Raw genomic sequence first — 22,519 nt, 5'->3', positions numbered from 1 at the left:
TCACACAAAACCGCAAAATTGGGAGGACAAAATTGTTAGCACCCTCAACGTAATATCTGGTTGCACACCCTGTGGAATAAATAACTGTAATCAGGTGCTTCCTATAACCATCAGCAAGCTTCTTACTGTCATGGGGTTATCGCGATAGTGTGGAGCCAGAAGACCGCAGCGTCGGATTTCTCCTACTCTGGCGCTGAGAAGAAACACTTCTCCTTCATTTTAAATGTGTTTATTTCTTCTGGAAGAACAGGGATTACTTGGTCATGTTGGAGATTCCTGTGCTCACAGCTGAGCTCGGTTAGCCACTCCTTTTCCCTTTATAATCTGGGCTCTGTTACTAATCCTTGTCAGAGCTAGTATTTGCTGTATGGCTATCGGTGGAAGAGGAGCACATATGAGAAAGATAGTTGAAGGAGATATTATTAGTGACTGTTGCTTGCTTTGTATGCATGGTAATGACTTATCCTTCTATGTTTTTGTTTATTCCCCTACATTCACACCTGGATGCATTTCTCTGTTACATGTGAGTGAATATTTTGTATGCCTGGAGTTTTCTGTTAAACCTAGTCTGTGTTGCTTTGTATGTTGGGTTGGTGTACTGCTGTGCACAGTAGCGCCCCCCCCCCTCTTCCCTAGGTGGGGGAAGAGAACAGACTGAGGGCTAAGTTAGGAGAGAAGGCAAGGGTGGATGCCCCGGCATCTTCACCATCTGAAGTATTCGGGGAGCAGGGCGAGCAAGGGTGCCCCCCTAGTGTTAGGGACGGAGAGGAGCCCCTGTTCCCAGGTCACCCGACAACTGTGTCGTGACATTTAGACCTCTCAACTGGAATTTTGGCCGACTCTTCTTTTGCAAATTGCTCCAAGTCCAAGTGCTTCTTGAAGTATGTTTGGGGTCATTATCCTGCTGAAAGACCCATGGCCTAGGATGCAAACACAGCTTTCTGACACTGTGAACTACATTGCGACCCAAAATCCTTTGATAATCTTTGGATTTCATGATGCCTTGCACACAGTCAAGGCACTCAGTGCCAGAGGCAGCAAAACTACTCCAAAACATCTGTGAACCTCCACCATATTTTGCTGTAAGTACTGTGTTCTTTTCTTTGTAGGCCTCAGTCTGTTTTCAGTAAACGATAAAATGAGGTGATTTACCAAAAAAACTCTATCTTGGTCTCATCTGTCCACAAGACGCTTTCCTAGAAGGATTTTGGCTTAATTGCATACATTTTGCAAACTACAGTCTAGCGGTTTTAAGTCTCGGTCAACAGTGGAGTCCTTCTGGGTCTCTTACCATTTCATTCAATTAACTCTGACACATCCTGAGCCTGCAGGACAGTTTGAATTTCTTTGAAACTTGATTGGGCTAGTTATTCACCATCCCAACTTTCCTGCATTGCAACCTTTCATTTTTTTTCTCTGCCGTTCACAGAGATGAGCTACAGTGCCATGGATTGTAAACGTTTTGATTATTTTGTGCACCGTGGACAAAGGAACACCAAGATTTCTAGAGATGGACTTGAAACATTGAGATTGTTGATATTGTTGAACAACTTTGGTTCTCAGGTCTTCAGACAGATCTCTTCTCCGCTTTCTGTTCTCCGTGCTTGGTATGGCACACACAGTGCAAACATTGAGTCAAATTCTTCCCTTTTTATCTGGTTTCAGGTATGATTTTCACATTGCCCATACCTGTTACTTGCCACAGGTGGGTTTGAAACCAAGTTGCTGCAATTATTTTCTGGGAGAAATACTTAATTTTCTGGAACATTTTCAAGGATGCCAACACGTTCGACCATGACTGTATAACACACCTGTATTGCACCCAGCCTTGAGTATGAAGCAATATCAATAAGGCATATTAGACAAATAAAAATAACGCAGCTCTGGCTACGGCACATTAGTAATCTGGAGGTAAGAATGTATCACGCATTAAATGTTAACTATCCCATTTACAAGTCTGGGAAATCAATGACAGTATGATAGATTGGACTGGAAATGGCAGATGCAATGTAAGAATGCGCTGTGAGGCTTCTGCATTCTGCCCCTTTTACAGGGGTCTCTAAACATTTCCTGAAGCTTTGGGGGGTGTGGACACTTGTGCAACCATTTTCTATTGTTGCATCTAAATTAAACATTAAAACAACTTTTCAAATAAAGTGATTGAAAACATGCCACAGTTTTGTGTATGAGCTGTTGACAGTGTACCCTGCAGTCACATATTACTCCAGTCTATTCCCTGTAGGCAAAGGGGCTCTGGGTAGTAAAGTAAGTCACGACTGCAGGATCAGACTACATAAGGTACCGCATGTAGTCTGTAACTATGGAGACACACAGGCTACACAACATACAAAACAAGGGGCTGTCCAACTTTTTTGTTAAAACAAATATAGGTGTTTTGGGTTAAAAATGATTTGCAAATTTGATTTCATTAACAATTTTACAATGTTTGGCTTTAAAAGGCTCTTTGTTTTCATGCATATTCAACTTTGATGTGGTCTGTGTCCATTTGTCCCACAAAGAACTCCAGTTCTGCTACATCCATCCGGTTTGTTAAATGGTGGCATGATGCGACCGCTCAGCAAGCCAGACGGAACACACAGACAGGAGCGTGAGAACACTCCTGTAGTGCTGACATGAGAAAGGTCACCGGAGTTCACAGCTGATGAACCCCGGTCATCTCACTGATAGCACCGCTCGCTGCGGGAGAACTTTCTGTGTGAGAACCCCTGATGACGAAGCTTGATGCGAAACGTGCGTCAAGCAGTACTGGATAACATATTACCACGGTGGGTCTGGATGCTTGGGTTTGGTATATTGTCTATTGCCATCTGGAAGATCAAGATATTGACTTACTGGCATATTGCCATCTTTCAGCACTAAGCACCTTATACTTTAAATAGGAGGTGTCAGTCTATGGCATTCGCACCTACTATTAGACTATTATCTTGTCAGAGGTATTATATCCATTTGTTGACATGCACATTTAATATTGCATAGCAGTGTACCACTTTAATTTTACTATTCTCAGTTTATTTGGTGGGCTCCACAAATCCCTGCCTATTAGCATAGGACAGCTTGTCTACAACAAGATACCCTTGGCAGCCGTATTGTTACCACCACCATGGATGATGTCTTGTATTAGTTTGCACCAATTCCGCTATCCCGTCTGTGCCGTTATGAATACCATCGAGGTAACAAACCATTATGTGGCACATGAATACCTGGTCTATAGGAATCATTGCAATCTATAACTTATTTAAATATTAAGCCTTTATTTTCTGGCTACTTAATTAGGATTATGTATATAACGATTGGGACATGATTTAGAATGTTCAGCCAGACTGCATCTATGGAATGTTATTGTTCATCCAGTGTACTGTTTTTCCATGGTGTAATATCCTCGTACAGTGGGGCAAAAAAGTATTTAGTCAGTCAGCAATAGTGCAAGTTCCACCACTTAAAAAGATGAGAGGCGTCTGTAATTTACATCATAGGTAGACCTCAACTATGGGAGACAAACTGAGAAAAAAAAATCCAGAAAATCACATTGTCTGTTTTTTTAACATTTTATTTGCATATTGTGGTGGAAAATAAGTATTTGGTCAGAAACAAACAATCAAGATTTCAAGAGGTCAAACGTTTTCTGTAAGTCTTCACAAGGTTGCCACACACTGTTGTTGGTATGTTGGCCCATTCCTCCATGCAGATCTCCTCTAGAGCAGTGATGTTTTTGGCTTTTCGCTTGGCAACACGGACTTTCAACTCCCTCCAAAGGTTTTCTATAGGGTTGAGATCTGGAGACTGGCTAGGCCACTCCAGGACCTTGAAATGCTTCTTACGAAGCCACTCCTTCGTTGCCCTGGCGGTGTGCTTTGGATCATTGTCATGTTGAAAGACCCAGCCACGTTTCATCTTCAATGCCCTTGCTGATGGAAGGAGGTTTGCACTCAAAATCTCACGATACATGGCCCCATTCATTCTTTCATGTACCCGGATCAGTCGTCCTGGCCTTTTTGCAGAGAAACAGCCCCAAAGCATGATGTTTCCACCACCATGCTTTACAGTAGGTATGGTGTTTGATGGATGCAACTCAGTATTCTTTTTCCTCCAAACACGACAAGTTGTGTTTCTACCAAACAGTTCCAGTTTGGTTTCATCAGACCATAGGACATTCTCCCAAAACTCCTCTGGATCATCCAAATGCTCTCTAGCAAACTTCAGACGGGCCCGGACATGTACTGGCTTAAGCAGTGGGACACATCTGGCACTGCAGGATCTGAGTCCATGGTGGCGTAGTGTGTTACTTATGGTAGGCCTTGTTACATTGGTCCCAGCTCTCTGCAGTTCATTCACTAGGTCCCCCCGCGTGGTTCTGGGATTTTTGCTCACCGTTCTTGTGATCATTCTGACTCCACGGGGTGGGATTTTGCGTGGAGCCCCAGATCGAGGAAGATTATCAGTGGTCTTGTATGTCTTCCATTTTCTAATTATTGCTCCCACTGTTGATTTCTTCACTCCAAGCTGGTTGGCTATTGCAGATTCAGTCTTCCCAGCCTGGTGCAGGGCTACAATTTTGTTTCTGGTGTCCATTGACAGCTCTTTGGTCTTCACCATAGTGGAGTTTGGAGTCAGACTGTTTGAGGGTGTGCACAGGTGTCTTTTTATACTGATAACAAGTTTAAACAGGTGCCATTACTACAGGTAATGAGTGGAGGAAAGAGGAGACTCTTAAAGAAGAAGTTACAGGTCTGTGAGAGCCAGAAATCTTGATTGTTTGTTTCTGACCAAATACTTATTTTCCACCATAATATGCAAATAAAATGATAAAAAAACAGACAATGTGATTTTCTGGATTTTTTTTTCTCAGTTTGTCTCCCATAGTTGAGGTCTACCTATGATGTAAATTACAGACGCCTCTCATCTTTTTAAGTGGTGGAACTTGCACTATTGCTGACTGACTAAATACTTTTTTGCCCCACTGTATATGTGTGTTTTTTTACTTTTTTGATAGTATTTTCCTGTGCAAAATAAATAAAGATTTTCATTTTTGTATTTGAACTATTTAGGGGGTCGTTTTCCTTTGCTCATACCAATTATTGTCTATGGGGCTGCTCACATGTCTGTGTATTTTTGCAGACTGAGTGGTCGGCACCAAATGACGGAGCCATGGGAGATTTCGGCCAAGTCTGGGATCACACTCACTAATGCAAGTGTCATGGGTTTACCGCGACAGAGAAGAGCCAGAAGACCACAGTGTGATTTCTCCTATTCCTGCATTGTTTAGAAGCACTTCACCTTCATATTAAACAGGGCAGGTTTCTTTTAGCAGTATAGAAGTTAACCTGCTCAGGAGAGAGCTCTGGGAATCTTTCCTGCATTAAGGCTCTCAGCTGTTCAGTGTTAGCCACTCCCCTCTCCTATATATTCTGGGTCCTGGCAAGCACTCATTGCCAGATCTAGCTTATGCTGCATGGTTAGGAGATGATGGTTTGTTGTTGTTGTTTGAGAAGGCAATTGTTGTATTTATCGGAGACTGATGCTAGATTTTGGTTGTGTACTAATTGCCTTCCTTCTTCTACTTTGGTTTTACCCCATCCTCCACTCCCCAATGCATATTTGTATGACTGGGGTTTTCCTTTGCCCCAGTTTCTATCACCTTGTTAGACTGGTTGGTATATTATGGTTCACTACTACTGACCTCTACCCTGGCTGACTGAGGGCGAATTCAGGAGCTAGAGCAAGGTATGTGGCCCTGGTATCTTCACCATTAGAAGCAGCATTAGGGCGCCCCTAGCATCAAGGACAGAAAAAGAGGCCCTGGTCTTGAGACATCTGACAACAAAATCGTGACAGCAAGTCTGTTAAATAATTGGACAGCCGTCCGACACCATCCTAATGCTGTCCATTTTTCACGGACTATTTGATATGAGCAGGTTGAGAAACCTTCTTCAGGTTTTTTGTTTTTAATAATCAATCAGTGAAAAACTGATGAAACTGATGGTAAAAAAATGGAAACTGACCAAACTCTGATGACATTCTGATCAAAAACTCGGAGTATGGAAATAACCACTGATGTCTGAACAAGGCCTTGGGCTCCGAAGAAGGTACAACGTGATGCTGTATATAATTTGGTGCAACATTATAGTGATTTCTAGTAAAATATTTATCCTCCTTGCATTTTTTGGCTGATTTTTAATTTCTATTTTTTTTTTTTACCTTTAGCATCACTTTAACTAAGTCACCTTGAGCTTAAATTAAAAAATCGACTCCCCTCCGCGAGATCTGCGTTAATCAGAACCATTCTGGGCGGAAAATAAATAAATGATTTGCTAAAGTGTACAACTAATGAACATTAAAATGCTCCCATTTCGCTCCTATTAAGCTTTGACATCTGCTTTATCATCTAATTACACATGCAAAAGACACATAATTCTCAATTAATTCTAAATATAAGGGTAGACCCCTGTAAATGCCAAGCGTGGCTCATCTAGCCGTGCCTGCGAGCCGCTGCCCTTGTCCGGGAAGGACGTGCTACGCTTGGCTTTTTTTTTTCCTTTCTTTATTTTTAGCGTTATCTATAGCGCTAGAGAAAACTATAAAAAGGAGTGGGGGGAAGAAAAAAAGCAACAACTTGGCACCGCTGGGAAATGAACACCTCCCGGGTGCGCTTTTAAGTCTGGATAACCGGCGAGAATTGACAAGAAATGGCTCTTATCCTTGTGTCCAGCGTGCCGTGTCGGGAAAGAAAAATAATAATAAAAAAAAAACTGAAAAGACGCTGCAAAATAATATGATATAGAGAAAAAAAAAGACAAAAAATGTATTTACGCTGGAGGAAGCGGTGGAGAGAGGGGGAAACTCTGCGGAGCCCAGTAATAGAGTCACGAGCGGTTACTTGTGATGTCTGCTCCTCATTCTGCGGCCAGATATATAATCTGCCGGCGCTGCCGGGTCACTAAACACAGATAATCCCGAGGTTTTATTTTCCTTCATGGCTTAAAGATAGCATTTAAGGAAAAAGAAAAGGGTTTTGTTTGTTGTTGCTTTTTTTTAGTTCTTCCATTTAAGCCAAGAAAGGAATAAATCACCAGGACGCGGCGGTATAAGCCTGATGGAAGTTCTCCATTCTATTGGAAAGTCTTTTTGGTGATTTTTTTAGAGCAGGAACTGAGCAGAACCTCCAAGTTTTTGAGGAGGATTTGAAGAGTTTCCGCTCGTTTTCAGCTCCAAATCCTCCTTGAAAGAGTCAGTGTGGTTTTTTTTTTTTTTCCCAGAGCTGAAACTGTCCAACTTCTCAATCAAAACTTCTGGCGTTTGAACGCCTTTGAGTAGTTTCTCTTCCAAAAACTCAGCAAAACTCTGTGTTTTGTAGATGGATTCAGCCATGGAAACTACCTGAAAAATCTATCAGAAAATGCCAAATAAAATGGAAAATTCGACTTGCTGTTAAATATGCTCAGGCTTTAGAATAAAACGATTCAGGGGAAAAACTTCAGAAAAAGAAAAAAAAAATACTCCTCTAAGGATATCTGTACAGGGCATCTTCTTTAGGCGGACTGTGCCCACGATCCGCCTGAAATATCCTTGTGTGAGTGCCCCAGAAAATGACCATAGCGCACAGCAATGTCACAGTGACACGTACACGTCCTTTAACCCCTTCAGGGTTCGCAAACGGAGAAGCGTGACCTGCTCGACCTCCGGGCGGCTTTCCACTCCGTAGGATCCCGCTCTCTATACTTCACAGCAAAGGCTATCTCAGGAAAACAACCACCCCCTGGCAGAGCCTGAAACTCCCCCAAAAAGGAGCATCCCTTACATACTTACATAGGCTGAAAAAAGGCCTAAATCCATCAAGATCAACCTTTCTTTACCAATGGTTTCCACTTGAAAAACTCTTCTTTTCAACGCCTTAGACAGGTATTCACATCTCCAAAATCCTATCCCAATATGTAGAAGGTCTAATATTATCAAATACCTCCAATTAGAAATGTAATATAGTTCTTCTGATTAGCGATGCTGCTCACCCCATGTGCCGGGCATTGCAGTAGCTTAGGGATCCATGGTTAAGACCACTAACAGCTATGTAACCATCAGTCACTATATGAGTGGATACCTAAGCTACTGCAATGTCCTGTGCATTGGATAAGCGATATAGTGAATCAGAAGAACTATACTACATTTCAATTTGGAGGTATTTGGTAATATTATATTATTATTACATCTACTACATATTGGGATATGATCTTGGAGATGGGAATAACCCTTTAAAGTGCAACTGTCCTATACAATTGATATATTTATGTACACACATTATGGCTTTAGCTTTAATGTGTATGTACAGGAGACATTTTGGGTATTTTTTTCTACTGTATATAGAAATGTCCAGTACCAAAGACCAGCGTAGAGAAGTACTGGGCTGGTATATATCTACATGCCAAGTCTTTCTGTTCTTATGACTGTACTTTGGGTCCGAGTGATGTACATTATATAGAGAGCAGGAAGCGGAGAAGAATGATGTAAAGGATTATTGGAAAAGATTCAGTACAACTTGTATTTCATTCATTGAAATCCCTGGTGTTTGTGTGCATGAGTCCAGTGGGCGGTCCTATCAGTGACTGACAGTCTTCCCTCTATGACAGCGCATTCAGGGAGCTGTCAATCATTAGTAGGACCGCCCACTGGACTGATATAAAATCACCAGCGATTTCAATGAAAAAAAAAAACACAAGTTATAGTGAATCTTTCCGACAATCCTATATTTGCTCAGCTTCCGTGCTGTGCACAGATCAGACTGCATGTGTAACACGACAGGGTCCCTTTAATTACATAAGAATAGATGGCGATTTAGGGGATATTGTAACTGTGAGGTTCTGCAAATATCCCGACCAGGCTTACCTTAAATAATGAGCGGCACACGTACTCGTAGACCGTGTGCTTCAAAGCATCTATCAGAGCCCTGATCCTTAATTCAGTACCTCCAGAGACCTAACAAAGGGAAAATCAACATTAGAAGCAACGCAGAACATTTACCCTGCTTGTCCTAGAAAGGTGTAATATGTGGTCACATATGTGGGTGCATCCGTGGATGATGGATGGGTGGATGATATAATAACAATGTGGTTAAACATAATATAAAGAAAAAAATAATCACCCAAAAAATAATCACACGCTACATTTCTTCCTGCTGATCAGAAGCCATTTATGAATGATAGAATTTGCATATTTCATTTCACACTTCTATGTGACGTGCACTTAACCTCTTGTCTAGAACGTTAAGTCACCAGAACAACCAGTCGTTACAGATGGGTTTATCCCCCTGACAGCCTTCCAAGGTGATGCTGACTTGCACAAATGTCGGAAACAAGAAATTGGAGGAATCAGAGGGAGTTTTGATCCAATGTCTGTCCTACTTCTATTAGAAGTCGTTTTGTCACTAACATGAACATTTCAGCTCTTTATTCCTGGCGCTTTGTGCAGCGTATGATGGTATAATGGTGCTGCCAGGACGTAATGTAGGAATATATAATGCAGGAATATGCAGCAGCACATGTATAACCAGCAGCCAGGGCTCAGGAATAGTGATGAGCGAACGTGCTCAGATAAGGCGTTATCTGAGCATGCTCGGGTGTCTGAATTCACAAACTCCTGCAATAATTAGAAGGACTTTACCATCATATTAAACAGTGCAGGTTTATGCTAGCAATGCAGGATTTAATCTGTTCAGTTGAGAGCTTCTGAAGATTTCTTGCTTTGATGGTCTTAGCTGTTCAGTGTTGGCCACTCCCCTCAGCTATATATATACAGTTAGGGCCAGAAATATTTGGACAGTGACACAATTTTCGCGAGTTGGGCTCTGCATGCCACCACATTGGATTTGAAATGAAACCTCTACAACAGAATTCAAGTGCAGATTGTGACGTTTAACTTGAAGGGTTGAACAAAAATATCTGATAGAAAATGTAGGAATTGTACACATTTCTTTACAAACACTCCACATTTTAGGAGGTCAAAAGTAATTGGACAAATAAACATAACCCAAACAAAATATTTTTATTTTCAATATTTTGTTGCAAATCCTTTGGAGGCAATCACTGCCTTAAGTCTGGAACCCATGGACATCACCAAACGCTGGGTTTCCTCCTTCTTAATGCTTTGCCAGGCCTTTACAGCCGCAGCCTTCAGGTCTTGCTTGTTTGTGGGTCTTTCCGTCTTAAGTCTGGATTTGAGCAAGTGAAATGCATGCTCAATTGGGTTTAGATCTGGAGATTGACTTGGCCATTGCAGAATGTTCCACTTTTTGGCACTCATGAACTCCTGGGTAGCTTTGGCTGTATGCTTGGGGTCATTGTCCATCTGTACTATGAAGCGCCGTCCAATCAACGTTGCAGCATTTGGCTGAATCTGGGCTGAAAGTATATCCCGGTACACTTCAGAATTCATCCGGCTACTCTTGTCTGCTCTTATGTCATCAATAAACACAAGTGACCCAGTGCCATTGAAAGCCATGCATGCCCATGCCATCACGTTGCCTCCACCATGTTTTACAGAGGATGTGGTGTGCCTTGGATCATGTGCCGTTCCCTTTCTTCTCCAAACTTTTTTCTTCCCATCATTCTGGTACAGGTTGATCTTTGTCTCATCTGTCCATAGAATACTTTTCCAGAACTGAGCAGGCTTCTTGAGGTGTTTTTCTGCAAATTTAACTCTGGCCTGTCTATTTTTGGTATTGATGAATGGTTTGCATCTAGATGTGAACCCTTTGTATTTACTGTCATGGAGTCTTCTCTTTACTGTTGACTTAGAGACAGATACACCTACTTCACTGAGATTGTTCTGGACTTCAGTTGATGTTGTGAACGGGTTCTTCTTCACCAAATTAAGTATGCGGCGATCATCCACCACTGTTGTCATCCGTGGACGCCCAGGCCTTTTTGAGTTCCCAAGCTCACCAGTCAATTCCTTTTTTCTCAGAATGTACCCAACTGTTGATTTTGCTACTCCAAGCATGTCTGCTATCTCTCTGATGGATTTTTTCTTTTTTTTTCAGCCTCAGGATGTTCTGCTCCACCTCAATTGAGAGTTCCTTTGACCGCATGTTGTCTGCTCACAGCAACAGCTTCCAAATGCAAAACCACACACCTGGAATCCACCCCTGACCTTTTAACTACTTCATTGATTACAGGTTAACGAGGGAGATGCCTTCAGAGTTAATTGCAGCCCTTAGAGTCCATTGTCCAATTACTTTTGGTCCCTTGAAAAAGAGGACGCTATGCATTACAGAGCTATGATTCCTAAACCCTTTCTCCGATTTGGATGTGGAAACTATCATATTGCAGCTGGGAGTGTGCACTTTCAGCCCATATTATATATATAATTGTATTTCTGAACATGTTTTTGTAAACAGCTAAAATAACAAAACTTGTGTCACTGTCCAAATATTTCTGGCCCTAACTGTATATATATATAGCCTCTTTTGAAACAGGGATTGCCAGTGTTCCTTTTATACCGCCTGGTACTGGAGTTGGAGGTGTCAGTTGTTTGAGGAGGCGTTTGGAGTGTTTTTCAGAAGACTGTTGCTTGGTGATTTGTTTGTGTGCATATTCTCATCCTCTCCTATTTGTTTTTCCTTCTTTTACTTCCCGGTGTTCCACTCTGTTGTTTTTGAGTGCATAGTTGTATGATTGGTATTTTCATTTATCCCTGTACATCTTCCCTTGTTAGTCTGGTTTGTGTATTCTTATACACTACAACTCCTCAGTTCCCTAGGTGGGGAAGGGGACAAATAAGGGGCAATTTAGGAGTTCAGCAAAGCATGTGACACTGGTGTTTTCACCATCAGAAGTAATTCAGAGAGCAGGGATAGCTAGGGTGCAGTTAACTTTAGGGATAGGGACAGAGCCCCATTCCCCGTGTTATCCTGCAACAGAGCCGTGACAAAATGCAGCCAGACTTAATAAATTTGGTAAAAGTTCCAAGCGGTTAGACCTTCACTGATCAGAAAGTAATCATCTATACTGTGGTAGTAACTCGTTTAAGACTTTCCCAAGTTTAACAAGTAAACTGCCTCGGGGTAACCTTTGATTCTGCACGGTCTTTTTAGTCTTCCATCTAAACTCTTATCTGCCATCTCCAATAAAAGCATCTTTTGAAATCCACATTTTCCTCAACTTTAAAAAAAGCCAGTGCACTGCCCTAATCTCACTCTCTGTTGCCATACACATCAGTTCTATTACCTGTCCTCTCATACACTCTACCTCCACATCCATACATATCAACTCCATAACCTGTCCTCTCACTTTACCTCCCCATATACAGCTCTGGCAAAAATTAAGAGACCACTGCAAAATTTTCAGTTTGTAGAATAAAACAACAATGTACATTTTACTCAAAAATATACCTATAAAGAGAAACAGGTCTCTGAAATTTAAAGCTGAAAATTTTGTATTTATTTGCAGCAAATGAGAAATCGACAAAATAATAAAAAATAACCAGTGCTTTCAGATCTCAAATAATGCAAAGAAAACAAGTTCATAATCATTTAGACACAACAATACTAATGTTTGAACTCAGGAAGAGTTCAGAAATCAATATTTTTTGGAACAACCATGATTTTTAACCACAGCTTTCATGCGTCTTGGCATGCTTTCCACCAGTCTTTCACACTGCTTTTGGGTGACCTTATGCCCCTCATGGCACAAAAATTTACGCAGTTCTTCTTTGTTTGATGGCTTGTGACTATCCATCTTCCTCTTGATTACAGTCCAGAGGTTTTCAATGGGGTTCAGGTCCGGAGATTAGGCTGCCCATGACAGGGATTTGATGTGGTGGTTCTTCATCCACACCTTGATTGACCTAGCTGTGTGGCATGGTGCATTGTCCTGCGAGAAAAAACAGTCCTCAGAGTTGGGGAACATTGCCTGAGCAGAAGCAATCAACTATTTCTCCAGGATAACCTTGTATGCAGCTTGATTCATACGTCCTTCGCAAAGATTAACCTGCCCAATTCCAGCATTGCTGAAGCATCCCCAGATCAACACCGATCCTCCACCAAATTAAACAATGGGTGCAAGACACTGTGGCTTGTACGCCTCTCCAGGTCTCCGTCTAACCATTAGACGACCAGGTATTGGGCAAAGCTGAAAATTAGACTCATCAGGGAAGATTACCTTACTCCAGTCCTCTATGGTCCAATCCTTATGGTCCTTGGCAAACTTCAGCCTGGCTCTCCTTTGCTTCTCATTGATGAAAGGCTTTTTTCTAGCTTTACATGACTTGAGTCCTACTTCTGGGAGACTGTTACGAACTGTTCTTGCCGTGCTATTCACCCCAGTTGCCATTAGCCAATCCTTTTGTAGGTCACTTGATGTCATGCTGTGGTTGCTGAGTGACATTCGAATAAGATGACGGTCATCCCTGTCAGTGGAGAGTCGCTTTCGCCCTCTGCCAGTCTGTAGCTTTGTTGTCCCCAATGTCTGCTGCTGCTTGACCTTGTTGTAATGGACTGTCGTCTTCGAAATTTTAAGGATGGAGGCAACATGACGCTCACTGTGTCCCTCTCAAGACTTTTCTTTTCAACTCCTTTGGCATGGTTAAAAGTTATTTTTTCATTCCTATTACTTTTGGGATATTACTAGCACTTGTTTTGCCATCCAGCTTGTCCTATTGCAAGAGGATTGTGAACACCACAGCACATTAAGTAGAATGAGGTGTACTCTGGTTGGAATTCAACTGACACTGGAGTGGAATGGCTGTCAGACATATAGAGATGGTGATTTTTAGAAAACTGTGCAGTGGTCTCTTACTTTTTGCCAGAGCTGTATATCAGGTCTATAACCTGTCCTCTCCACACATCTCTGCCCTACTCTCCCATCATACATATCAGGGCTATAACCTGTCCTCTCCACACATCTCTGCACTACTCTCCCTCTATCTCATCATACATATCAGGGCTATAACCTGTCCTCTCCATACATCTCTGCCCTACTTTCTATACATCTCTGCCCTACTCTCCCTCTATCCCATCATACATATCATGGCTATAACCTGTCCTCTCCACACATCTCTGTACTACTCTCCCTCTATCTCATCATACATATCAGGGCTATAACCTGTCCTCTCCATACATCTCTGCCCTACTTTCTATACATCTCTGCCCTACTCTCCCTCTATCCCATCATACATATCAGGGCTATAACCTGTCCTCTCCATACATCTCTGCCCTACTCTCCATACATCTCTGCCCTACTCTCCCTCTATCCCATCATACATATCAGGGCTATAACCTGTCCTCTCCATACATCTCTGCCCTACTCTCCATACATCTCTGCCCTACTCTCCATACATCTCTGCCCTACTCTCCCTCTATCTCATCATACATATCAGGGCTATAACCTGTCCTCTCCATACATCTCTGCCATAGTCTTCCTCTACATCTCCATATATATTAGGTTTATGTATCATATTGACACACTATGACATCACTAGAGCAAGGTTTACAGAATATCAGGGGCAGAGAAAGCGTCATACACCGAGAGTTTGGGAATTAAAGGGGTATTCCCATCTCCAAGATGCTATCTCAATATGTAGTAGGCGTAGTACTAATATTAACCCCTTCATGACCAGGGGATTTTTCGTTTTTCCGTGTTTGTTTTTCGCTCCCCTCCTTCCCAGAGCCATAACTTTTTTATTTTTCTGTCAATTTGGCCATGTGAGGGCTTATTTTTTGCGGGACGAGTTGTACTTTTGAACGACATCATTGGTTTTAGCATGTCGTGTACTAGAAAACGGGAAAAAAATTCCAAGTGCGGTGAAATTGCAAAAAAAGTGCAATCCCACACTTGTTTTTTGTTTGGCTTTTTTGCTAGGTTCACTAAATGCTAAAAATGACCTGCCATTATGATTCTCCAGGTCATTACGAGTTCATAGACACCAAACATGACTAGGTTATTTTTTATCTAAGTGGTGAAAAAAAATTCCAAACTTTGCTAAAAAAGAAAAAAAAAAAATTGCGCCATTTTCCGATACTCGTAGCGTCTCCATTTTTCATGATCTGGGGTCGGTTGAGGGCTTATTTTTTGCGTGCCGAGATGACGTTTTTAATGATAGCATTTCGGTGCAGATACGTTCTTTTGATCGCCCGTTATTGCATTTTAATGCAATGTCGCGGCGACCAAAAAAACGTAATTCTGGCGTTTCGAATTTTTTTCCCGCTACGCTGTTTAGCGATCAGGTTAATATTTTTTTTTAATTGATAGATCGGGCGATTCTGAGCGCGGCGATACCAAATATGCGTAGATTTAATATTTTTTTTATTGATTTATTTTGAGTGGGGCGAAAGGGGGGTGATTTAAACTTTTATGTTTTTTTTATTTTTTTCACATTTTTTTAAACTTTTTTTTTTTACTTTTGCCATGCTTCAATAGCCTCCATGGGAGGCTAGAAGCAGGCACAACGCGATCGGCTCTGCTACATAGCAGCGAACTGCTGATCGCTGCTATGTAGCAGAATTGCACGTGTGCTGTGAGCGCCGACCACAGGGTGGCGCTCACAGCCACCGGTCATCAGTAACCATAGAGGTCTCAAGGACCTCTATGGTTACCATTCACAAGCATCGCCGACCCCCGATCATGTGACGGGGGTCGGCGATGACGTCATTTCCGGCCGCCCAGCCGGAAGCGGTAGTTAAATGCCGCTGTCTGCGTTTGACAGCGGCATTTAACTAGTTAATAGGTGCGGGCAGATCGCGATTCTGCCCGCGCCTATTATGGGCACATGTCAGCTGTTCAAAACAGCTGACATGTCCCGGCTTTGGTGCGGGCTCACCGCGGTAAGGGGTTAATAGCAAATACCTCCAATTAGGCTGGTTTCACATTTGTGGTTGTGTCCGCAGCGTTTCGGACGCATACATCCGCATGCGCCTTGATTTCCTAACTTTTACATTGTAGTCGCAGGAGCATGCGTTCACCCGCGTTTGCTTACGCATGTGTATTTTCGCGGTGTGCGGCTGGGCGCGGCTGACGCACCATGTGAGAATTTTTTGTGGCGGCACATTTCCGCCGCCATAAGCATGCGGACGCTTGCGGAATTTGTGGGTCAAAACAACGCATTACAGTCTATGGGAACGCATAGGAGCGCAAGGACATGCGTTCGCTTGCGTTTGCACAAAGGTCTGTATACAGAAATCCCATTGGGCGTGGCTTGTGTCAAGGAAATTCTTCTTGAAACAATTTTTCCTATCAAACACATGCGCATAAAAAACGCAAACGCATGCAAAAATGCATGCAAACGCTGCATTTTTTTATCCGTCATGCGTAAGTTGATGCGGATAAAAAAACGCAGCGCTGTCATGCGTTTGCATGTGTTTTGCAATGCGTTTGAGGACGAGATGCTGCGGACTCAACCGCAAATGTGAACCTAGCCTCAGAAATGTAGTATAGTTCTTCTGATAACCTAGGTTGCTTACCCCATGAACAAGTTAGTAGCTTATCGTAAGTATCCATAGTTATGACCACCTATATAGTGAATTAGTTCTCAGTGGTCATAACAATAAATACCTAAGCCACTGCAATGTCCCGCACATGGGGTAAGCGACATGGCTTATCAGAAGAACTATACTATATTTTTTTAGGCCTTTTCTAATATTATTATGATTACACCTACTATATATTGGGATAGGACCTTGAAGCTGAGAATACCCTTTTAATATTGGTCTAGATCCCTAATCATAAGAGCTATATTTGGAAAGACAGAAAACTCCAGTCCCGTGGAATAAGGATTTCTCATGTTTGTCTTATTTTTTAAATATTCTTGAACGCACTCGGTCTTCACATTACACAGATCAGACAGGAAAAAAAACTCAATTTTCGGAATACTCCATACCAGGCATGTAGTGCCATCCTTGAAATTGGGTTAAACGTTTTTTTTTTTTGCACCCTTGAATAGTGAACAGACAGCGTGAACGTACCTGTTTGCTAAGCAGAGTTCGCTGAAAGAGTCTGAGGAAAGCGGCCAAACTAAAGCAGTACATGTTATTAATCTTGGATAAGTCGCAGATAATGAAGTACATTTTGCTGGCGCTTTCTGCGAGTGGTAGATAGGCATTCCGCTCCTGTGCGTAAGAAAAGACCAAGAAAAAAAATGATATATATATATATACAATTTGTGCATTTACTGCCATCTACTGGAGGACTATGACAATGACATGCGATTTATTAAAGGGAAACTGTCCTCCAGGTTTTCCCTATATAAGCTAAGACCACCTTTCTGTAGACTTTATATGCACCCCCGCCACCCCTTAAGAGCCCAGCTTCGGTGCTGTCCGGTCTGTGACCCGTGCGCAGCGACTCCTCAGTCCCTGTAATCTCAGTCTCATCTGCCTTGATTAATGTGGAGTACATTTCGTACATTTCTTAAGTCATAACACAGTTTGGTCAACTCGTGCGAAAAATAAAAATGTGTGATCCAGCTCAGCCACATTGAAGTAGCCAGGGACACAATCACAGTTTTCTCAGCTGCAGATCTAGGAATTCTGAGCCTTGTATTAACCCCGCCCACATCACTGATTGGCAGCTTAGTGGTGAGGGCGGGGTTACACAGAGCAGTTGACTAGGAGGCACGAGACACCTAGTCCTGTAGTGATAATCTCCTGCAGATAAAACACTAAATGTATTGAAACCGCAACACATCGCCTACAACATAGCAAAAACCTACTGACAGATTCCTTTAAAATGTATATCCACCTTTATACACCTGGGCTACTCTATAGGATGGAAAGTGTAACCACACCACTGCCAATTAATAATGCAAGAAATTAAAGAACTAAAAACATAATTTTTGAAACAGGCGAGTAATCGCTGGCAGTTTTGGTTGCGTGACTCAGTTTCACGCATGCATCAAACACAAATTGTACACATTCGGGCCATAGTCAAGGATGTCTGCCCTTTACTGCACACATTTAAATTGCAGGAGGCTGGGAAATAATAAAAAAAATGCATGAATATAAAATGTGAAATAATAATAATAATAATAATAATAATAAAAAAAGGACCTGATCCAGGGAGATCTGCAGCCGGTGAGATTCGCTGAGCGAGTCCTGTATGAGCGCGCTGCTCGCCTTGGTCTGATTCAGGGAGTTAATCAGCTCCTTGTTGTCCAGCAAGTTTCCTTGGGACGTTGCAAGAGTCTGAGAAAGAAGAGCGATTAATGAACGCTGACGTGATTTCTGTGCCAATTTATTGATATTGAATGTATAAGAACGGTATTAATACATTTTTCTTATTCTGACTACAAAGGCCATCTGAACGTGGTGGCCCATCAAACCGATAAAGTACAGGAGAAATTAAGCAGCTTCTCAATACTTGATAAATAAAAATGTATCATTTTGTTTCTACAGCTCCCGCAGTCATATGTGTCTCCATGGTAACAGACTACAGAGCCTGCTGTAGTCTGATTCCGCAGTCATTCTCTCTTCTCTCTGTCTTTTACCATTTACCAACTCACCAAATGAATATTAATATAAAGTGGGGGGATAGAAAGAAATAATTTAAGGGTCAAACTGCATAGGAGCAGCAGAAACGGAAAGAAAAATATGGCTGTTTTTATTTTTTTTAAAGGGAACCTGGCCCCATGTATATGATGCCCTATCTTCACGTCTGAGATCCCAAATCCAGATGTGTGTTAGAAGGTTAAGTGCCGAGTTCCAGTATTCATGAGCTGCGCTCTCCTAGCTCACCCGCTGAGGATTGACACTGCAAAAGGAAAATTCTGCCAATCAGTGGGCAGTGGAAGGGAGGAACCACAGCTGGTGATTAGCAAGGACTCGAGCACTCGGCTGGCATAGGTACGAAAACTTCAGCATGGAAAGACTATCTGTGCTAGATTTGTGTACGCAGAATCTTTTTGATGAGTTTTTGAGACGTTTTCGAGACGTGGAGAGTTTTTTATTCAGTATCTCCTTGAAAACTCTGCCTGCAACATAGCCAATTACAAGTTTATCCCAGACTCAGCTAGCTATCGCCCACATCAATACTGAAAAATGGCCATTAGAGTGGAGTGGTGGCCCTGTATGGGCATCTCAGCTCCACCTATTGTCTATGGGACTGCTGAAGGGCTTCCATCTATTGTCTATGGGACTGCTGGAGATAGCTGAGTACAGGGCTTGGTTATTTGTGACAGTCCGATAGACAATGAATAGAGCGGTGGCATGCATGGGTCATCTTTGTGGCATTCTAATGGGGCATTCCTCAGAATTCAACGTGTTATCAACCATCTTGTGAATGGGTAATAACTAGTGTTGAGCATTCCGATACTGCAAGTGTCGGGTATCGGCCGATATTTGCTGTATCGGAATTCCGATACCGAGTTCCGATATTTTTGCGATATCGGAATCGGCGTGTGCGGTGCGTATGGTTCCCAGGGTCTGGAGGAGAGGAAACTCTCCTTCAGGCCCTGGGATCCATATTCATGTAAAAAATAAAGAATAAAAAATATGGATATACTCACCCCTCCGGCGAACCCTGGCTGTCACCGCTGCTAGCGTCCGCCTCCGTTCCTAAGAATGCAGAGAGTGAAGGACCTTCGATGACGTCGCGGTCACTTGAGCGGTCGCGTGACTGCGACGTCATTCTTAGGAACGGAGGCAGACGCTAGCACTGCTGAGAGCCAGGGTCCGTCGGAGGGGTGAGTATATCCATATTTTTTATTTTTATTCTTTATTTTTTACATGAATATAGATCCCAGGGCCTGAAGGACAGTCTCCTCACCTTCAGACCCTGGGAACCATCCAGGATACCTTCCAATATTTGTGTCCCATTGACTTGCATTGGTATCGGGTATCGGTATCGGCGAAATCCGATATTTTTTGGATATCGGCCGATACCATCCGATACCGATACCTTTGAATATCGGAAGGTATCGCTCAACACTAGTAATAACTTGCTACGATTAAAATACTGCTTTAAGGTCAATCCAATCCGTTTCCATTAGAAGTTGTTGCTGCCGCTTACGGTGTGTTAGACCCAGGGTGCTGCTTCCCATTTTCACACCCACACTTCATTTGTACGCCGTGTCCTACCTCCAGGAGCGACTCTTCCAGCTTAGCCAGCTGAATCTTCTTATCTTCCTCTTGTTGGAGTAATTTGGTCTTCTGTTCTTCAAGGTCTGGTTTTTCATGCTGAATCGTTAAAGCCAGGAGCTAGACAGAATTGTATGTGGATGTGTTAGCGCATTTCTGTGCCGCTGACTGACAACAATAAATTAGAAAACTTCCTCGTGCAGCGCGGCAGAAATGACAATGGAGCGGCGTATCCTGAATTATTCTAATATGCAGCGTATAATCATTTGTATTCTTTTCACCAAGGACGCGTCTTTTTCCAGGAGACATTATAGATTCTCCTTCGCGTAACTAAATGTTCGGAGCTTTTAAATGAGATCTTTTAGAATACAGACGCGCAAAAGTGTCATTACAACACGGCGGAGCGACGTCCCGGAGTTATAACAATGAGTCCGCGTCTAATCTATATGCAGTTCCGTGGGGGGGACGGCAGCGAGGAGCAGATTATACTGTCAATCTCAGAACATCTGCGGGATGTATCAGAGGGGTCACCACCTCGACCACGGCGCTCTTCTACACTCGATCTGTCATCACTGTCTCCTGGGGCATGTGGCTGGAGAGGGTATTCTTATGGCTAGTGTATGCCATCACTTTTCGATCGGTGGGACCCCCACTGATCCTGAGAATGGCACCTCGACCATCAGATGTGCGTGGGGCGGCAGTTGTGGAGTCTGATTTCACAAGAACTGACGATTTCTGCAGCTATGTCACAACCAAGTGAGAAGGATTGAGCTGTAGTATCAGGCACAGCCCGGTACAAGATATATGGCGCTGTACCTGGTAAACCATGAAGGGGAACATGGTGGCAGCTGGGGTACTACGACCTCTCAGTCAGATCATCAGTGAGGGGTGCTGAAATTCAGAGCCTAACTAATCTGATATTGATGGCCTAGTCTAAGGACAGGTTCCTGTATGGTCTACAACTCCCAGCATCTACTTACTTATTGCTATGGACATATAGGGAGTTGTAAGTTCAAGAGATACAAATATTTATGGGCCGGACACTACAATTGATTGCTGTACTAAGTTTGGTGATGTATTCATGTACTGATGGTGATTCTGGTGACGTATTCATGTACTGATGGTGATTCTGGTGACGTATGCATGTACTGATGGTGGTTCTGGTGACGTATTCATGTACTGATGGTGATTCTGGTGACATATTCACGTACTGATGGGGATTCTGGCGACGTATGCATGTACTGATGGTGGTTCTGGTGAAGTATTTATGTACTTATGATGGTTCTGGTGAAGAATACAGCACCAGAACCATCATCACTACGTGAATGCACCACCAGAGCCATTAATAATACATGAATACAGCACAGGAACAACCACTGGAGAAGAAATAAATGACCTTGCATGTCAAATCCCAACATGCCCAAAATATGCCACTGCAGAATAGCAAGATCTGCAAATTACTTTTACGCGTATGTTCAGGATTAAACCATCCCCACAAATGTACGCAACTGTAGGTCCAGATTGATGTACGTAACTGTAGGTCCAGATTGCAAATAACTTTAACCGTTGTGGCGTGCAACTCCTGCGCCCGTGCCTTCTGCATCAAGATCTGTCTGCTAGGCTTTAAAAAGTCTAGCGTATGGCATCTGATGAGAGACCATCAGATGAAATATGCAATTGGCCTTCGGATCCAGCTCTGCCAAGAGTGTTAGTGCTCTGCTCCCCTCACATGAGAGGATCGCAGCACCAGTGCGGAGGAGACGGAGAAAGTAATTTCTCTATCTCCTCCACGGCCTGACTCGGCATGTCCCGGACTGCACTGGGATAACATCCGAGTGCAGTCCAATATTTCACACGCGTTCATAGACTTGTATGGGTGTGAGTGAGCCGAGTCTCGCTGCCAATTAAACATGCCGAGATTGCTCTCTCATGACGAATCGGAATGAGAGAATAGTTGCAGATGTGATCTACCCCATAGTATAACACTGGGCCGAGTGCTGTGCGATGTTTTAGCTCTTTTTGCATATGCTGGGACTTGAGAAAGCTCTAAACCCCTCACATGCTGCCTTCAATAATGTCACTGACATGTGAGTAGTTGACAGAAGGAGATCACTACATCTGTCAGCATGTTGCACTCTTGGAAAGTGACAATAAAAAAGTGTAAAAAATAAAAAAAGGTTAGTCAAAAAGGCCAAAAGTTCCCTTTTCAATACTGCCCAGTACATTTCCGATTTCTACTTCCTGCTGCAGCGATGATGTCCCGCTACGGGATATACGACAGGTAAAGGCAATCACCAGCTGCTGCAGATCACTGACGTGGCTGCAATGGTCACAGGTCCGGATCGGGATGTCATCACTGCTGCAGGAGCACAGAGCAGCGATGGAAAAAACGCTTGAAGGGTTATTCCACAAAAAAAATGTTATCCCCTATACCAGTGGTCCCCAACC

At 42.8% G+C, this 22,519-nt stretch overlaps 1 protein-coding gene across 1 annotated transcript in view; it reads right to left on the bottom strand.

The window, feature by feature from the left end:
* The window catches only part of DYNC2H1 (dynein cytoplasmic 2 heavy chain 1), a 552,714-nt gene that overhangs the window by 284,840 nt on the left and 245,355 nt on the right, over positions 1 to 22,519 (bottom strand). The window contains exons 67-70 of the mRNA XM_069759211.1: positions 20,072 to 20,191; positions 18,047 to 18,181; positions 16,964 to 17,107; positions 8,896 to 8,985 (exon numbers count right to left, since the gene is read on the bottom strand). Coding sequence (XP_069615312.1) covers positions 8,896 to 8,985; positions 16,964 to 17,107; positions 18,047 to 18,181; positions 20,072 to 20,191 — 489 coding nt within the window. The remainder of the gene's footprint in view (positions 1 to 8,895; positions 8,986 to 16,963; positions 17,108 to 18,046; positions 18,182 to 20,071; positions 20,192 to 22,519) is intronic.

This window comes from Ranitomeya imitator, chromosome 3, assembly GCF_032444005.1.
Source record: "Ranitomeya imitator isolate aRanImi1 chromosome 3, aRanImi1.pri, whole genome shotgun sequence".
NCBI lineage: Eukaryota > Metazoa > Chordata > Amphibia > Anura > Dendrobatidae > Ranitomeya > Ranitomeya imitator.
This window is presented reverse-complemented; position numbering and strand designations above follow the sequence as displayed.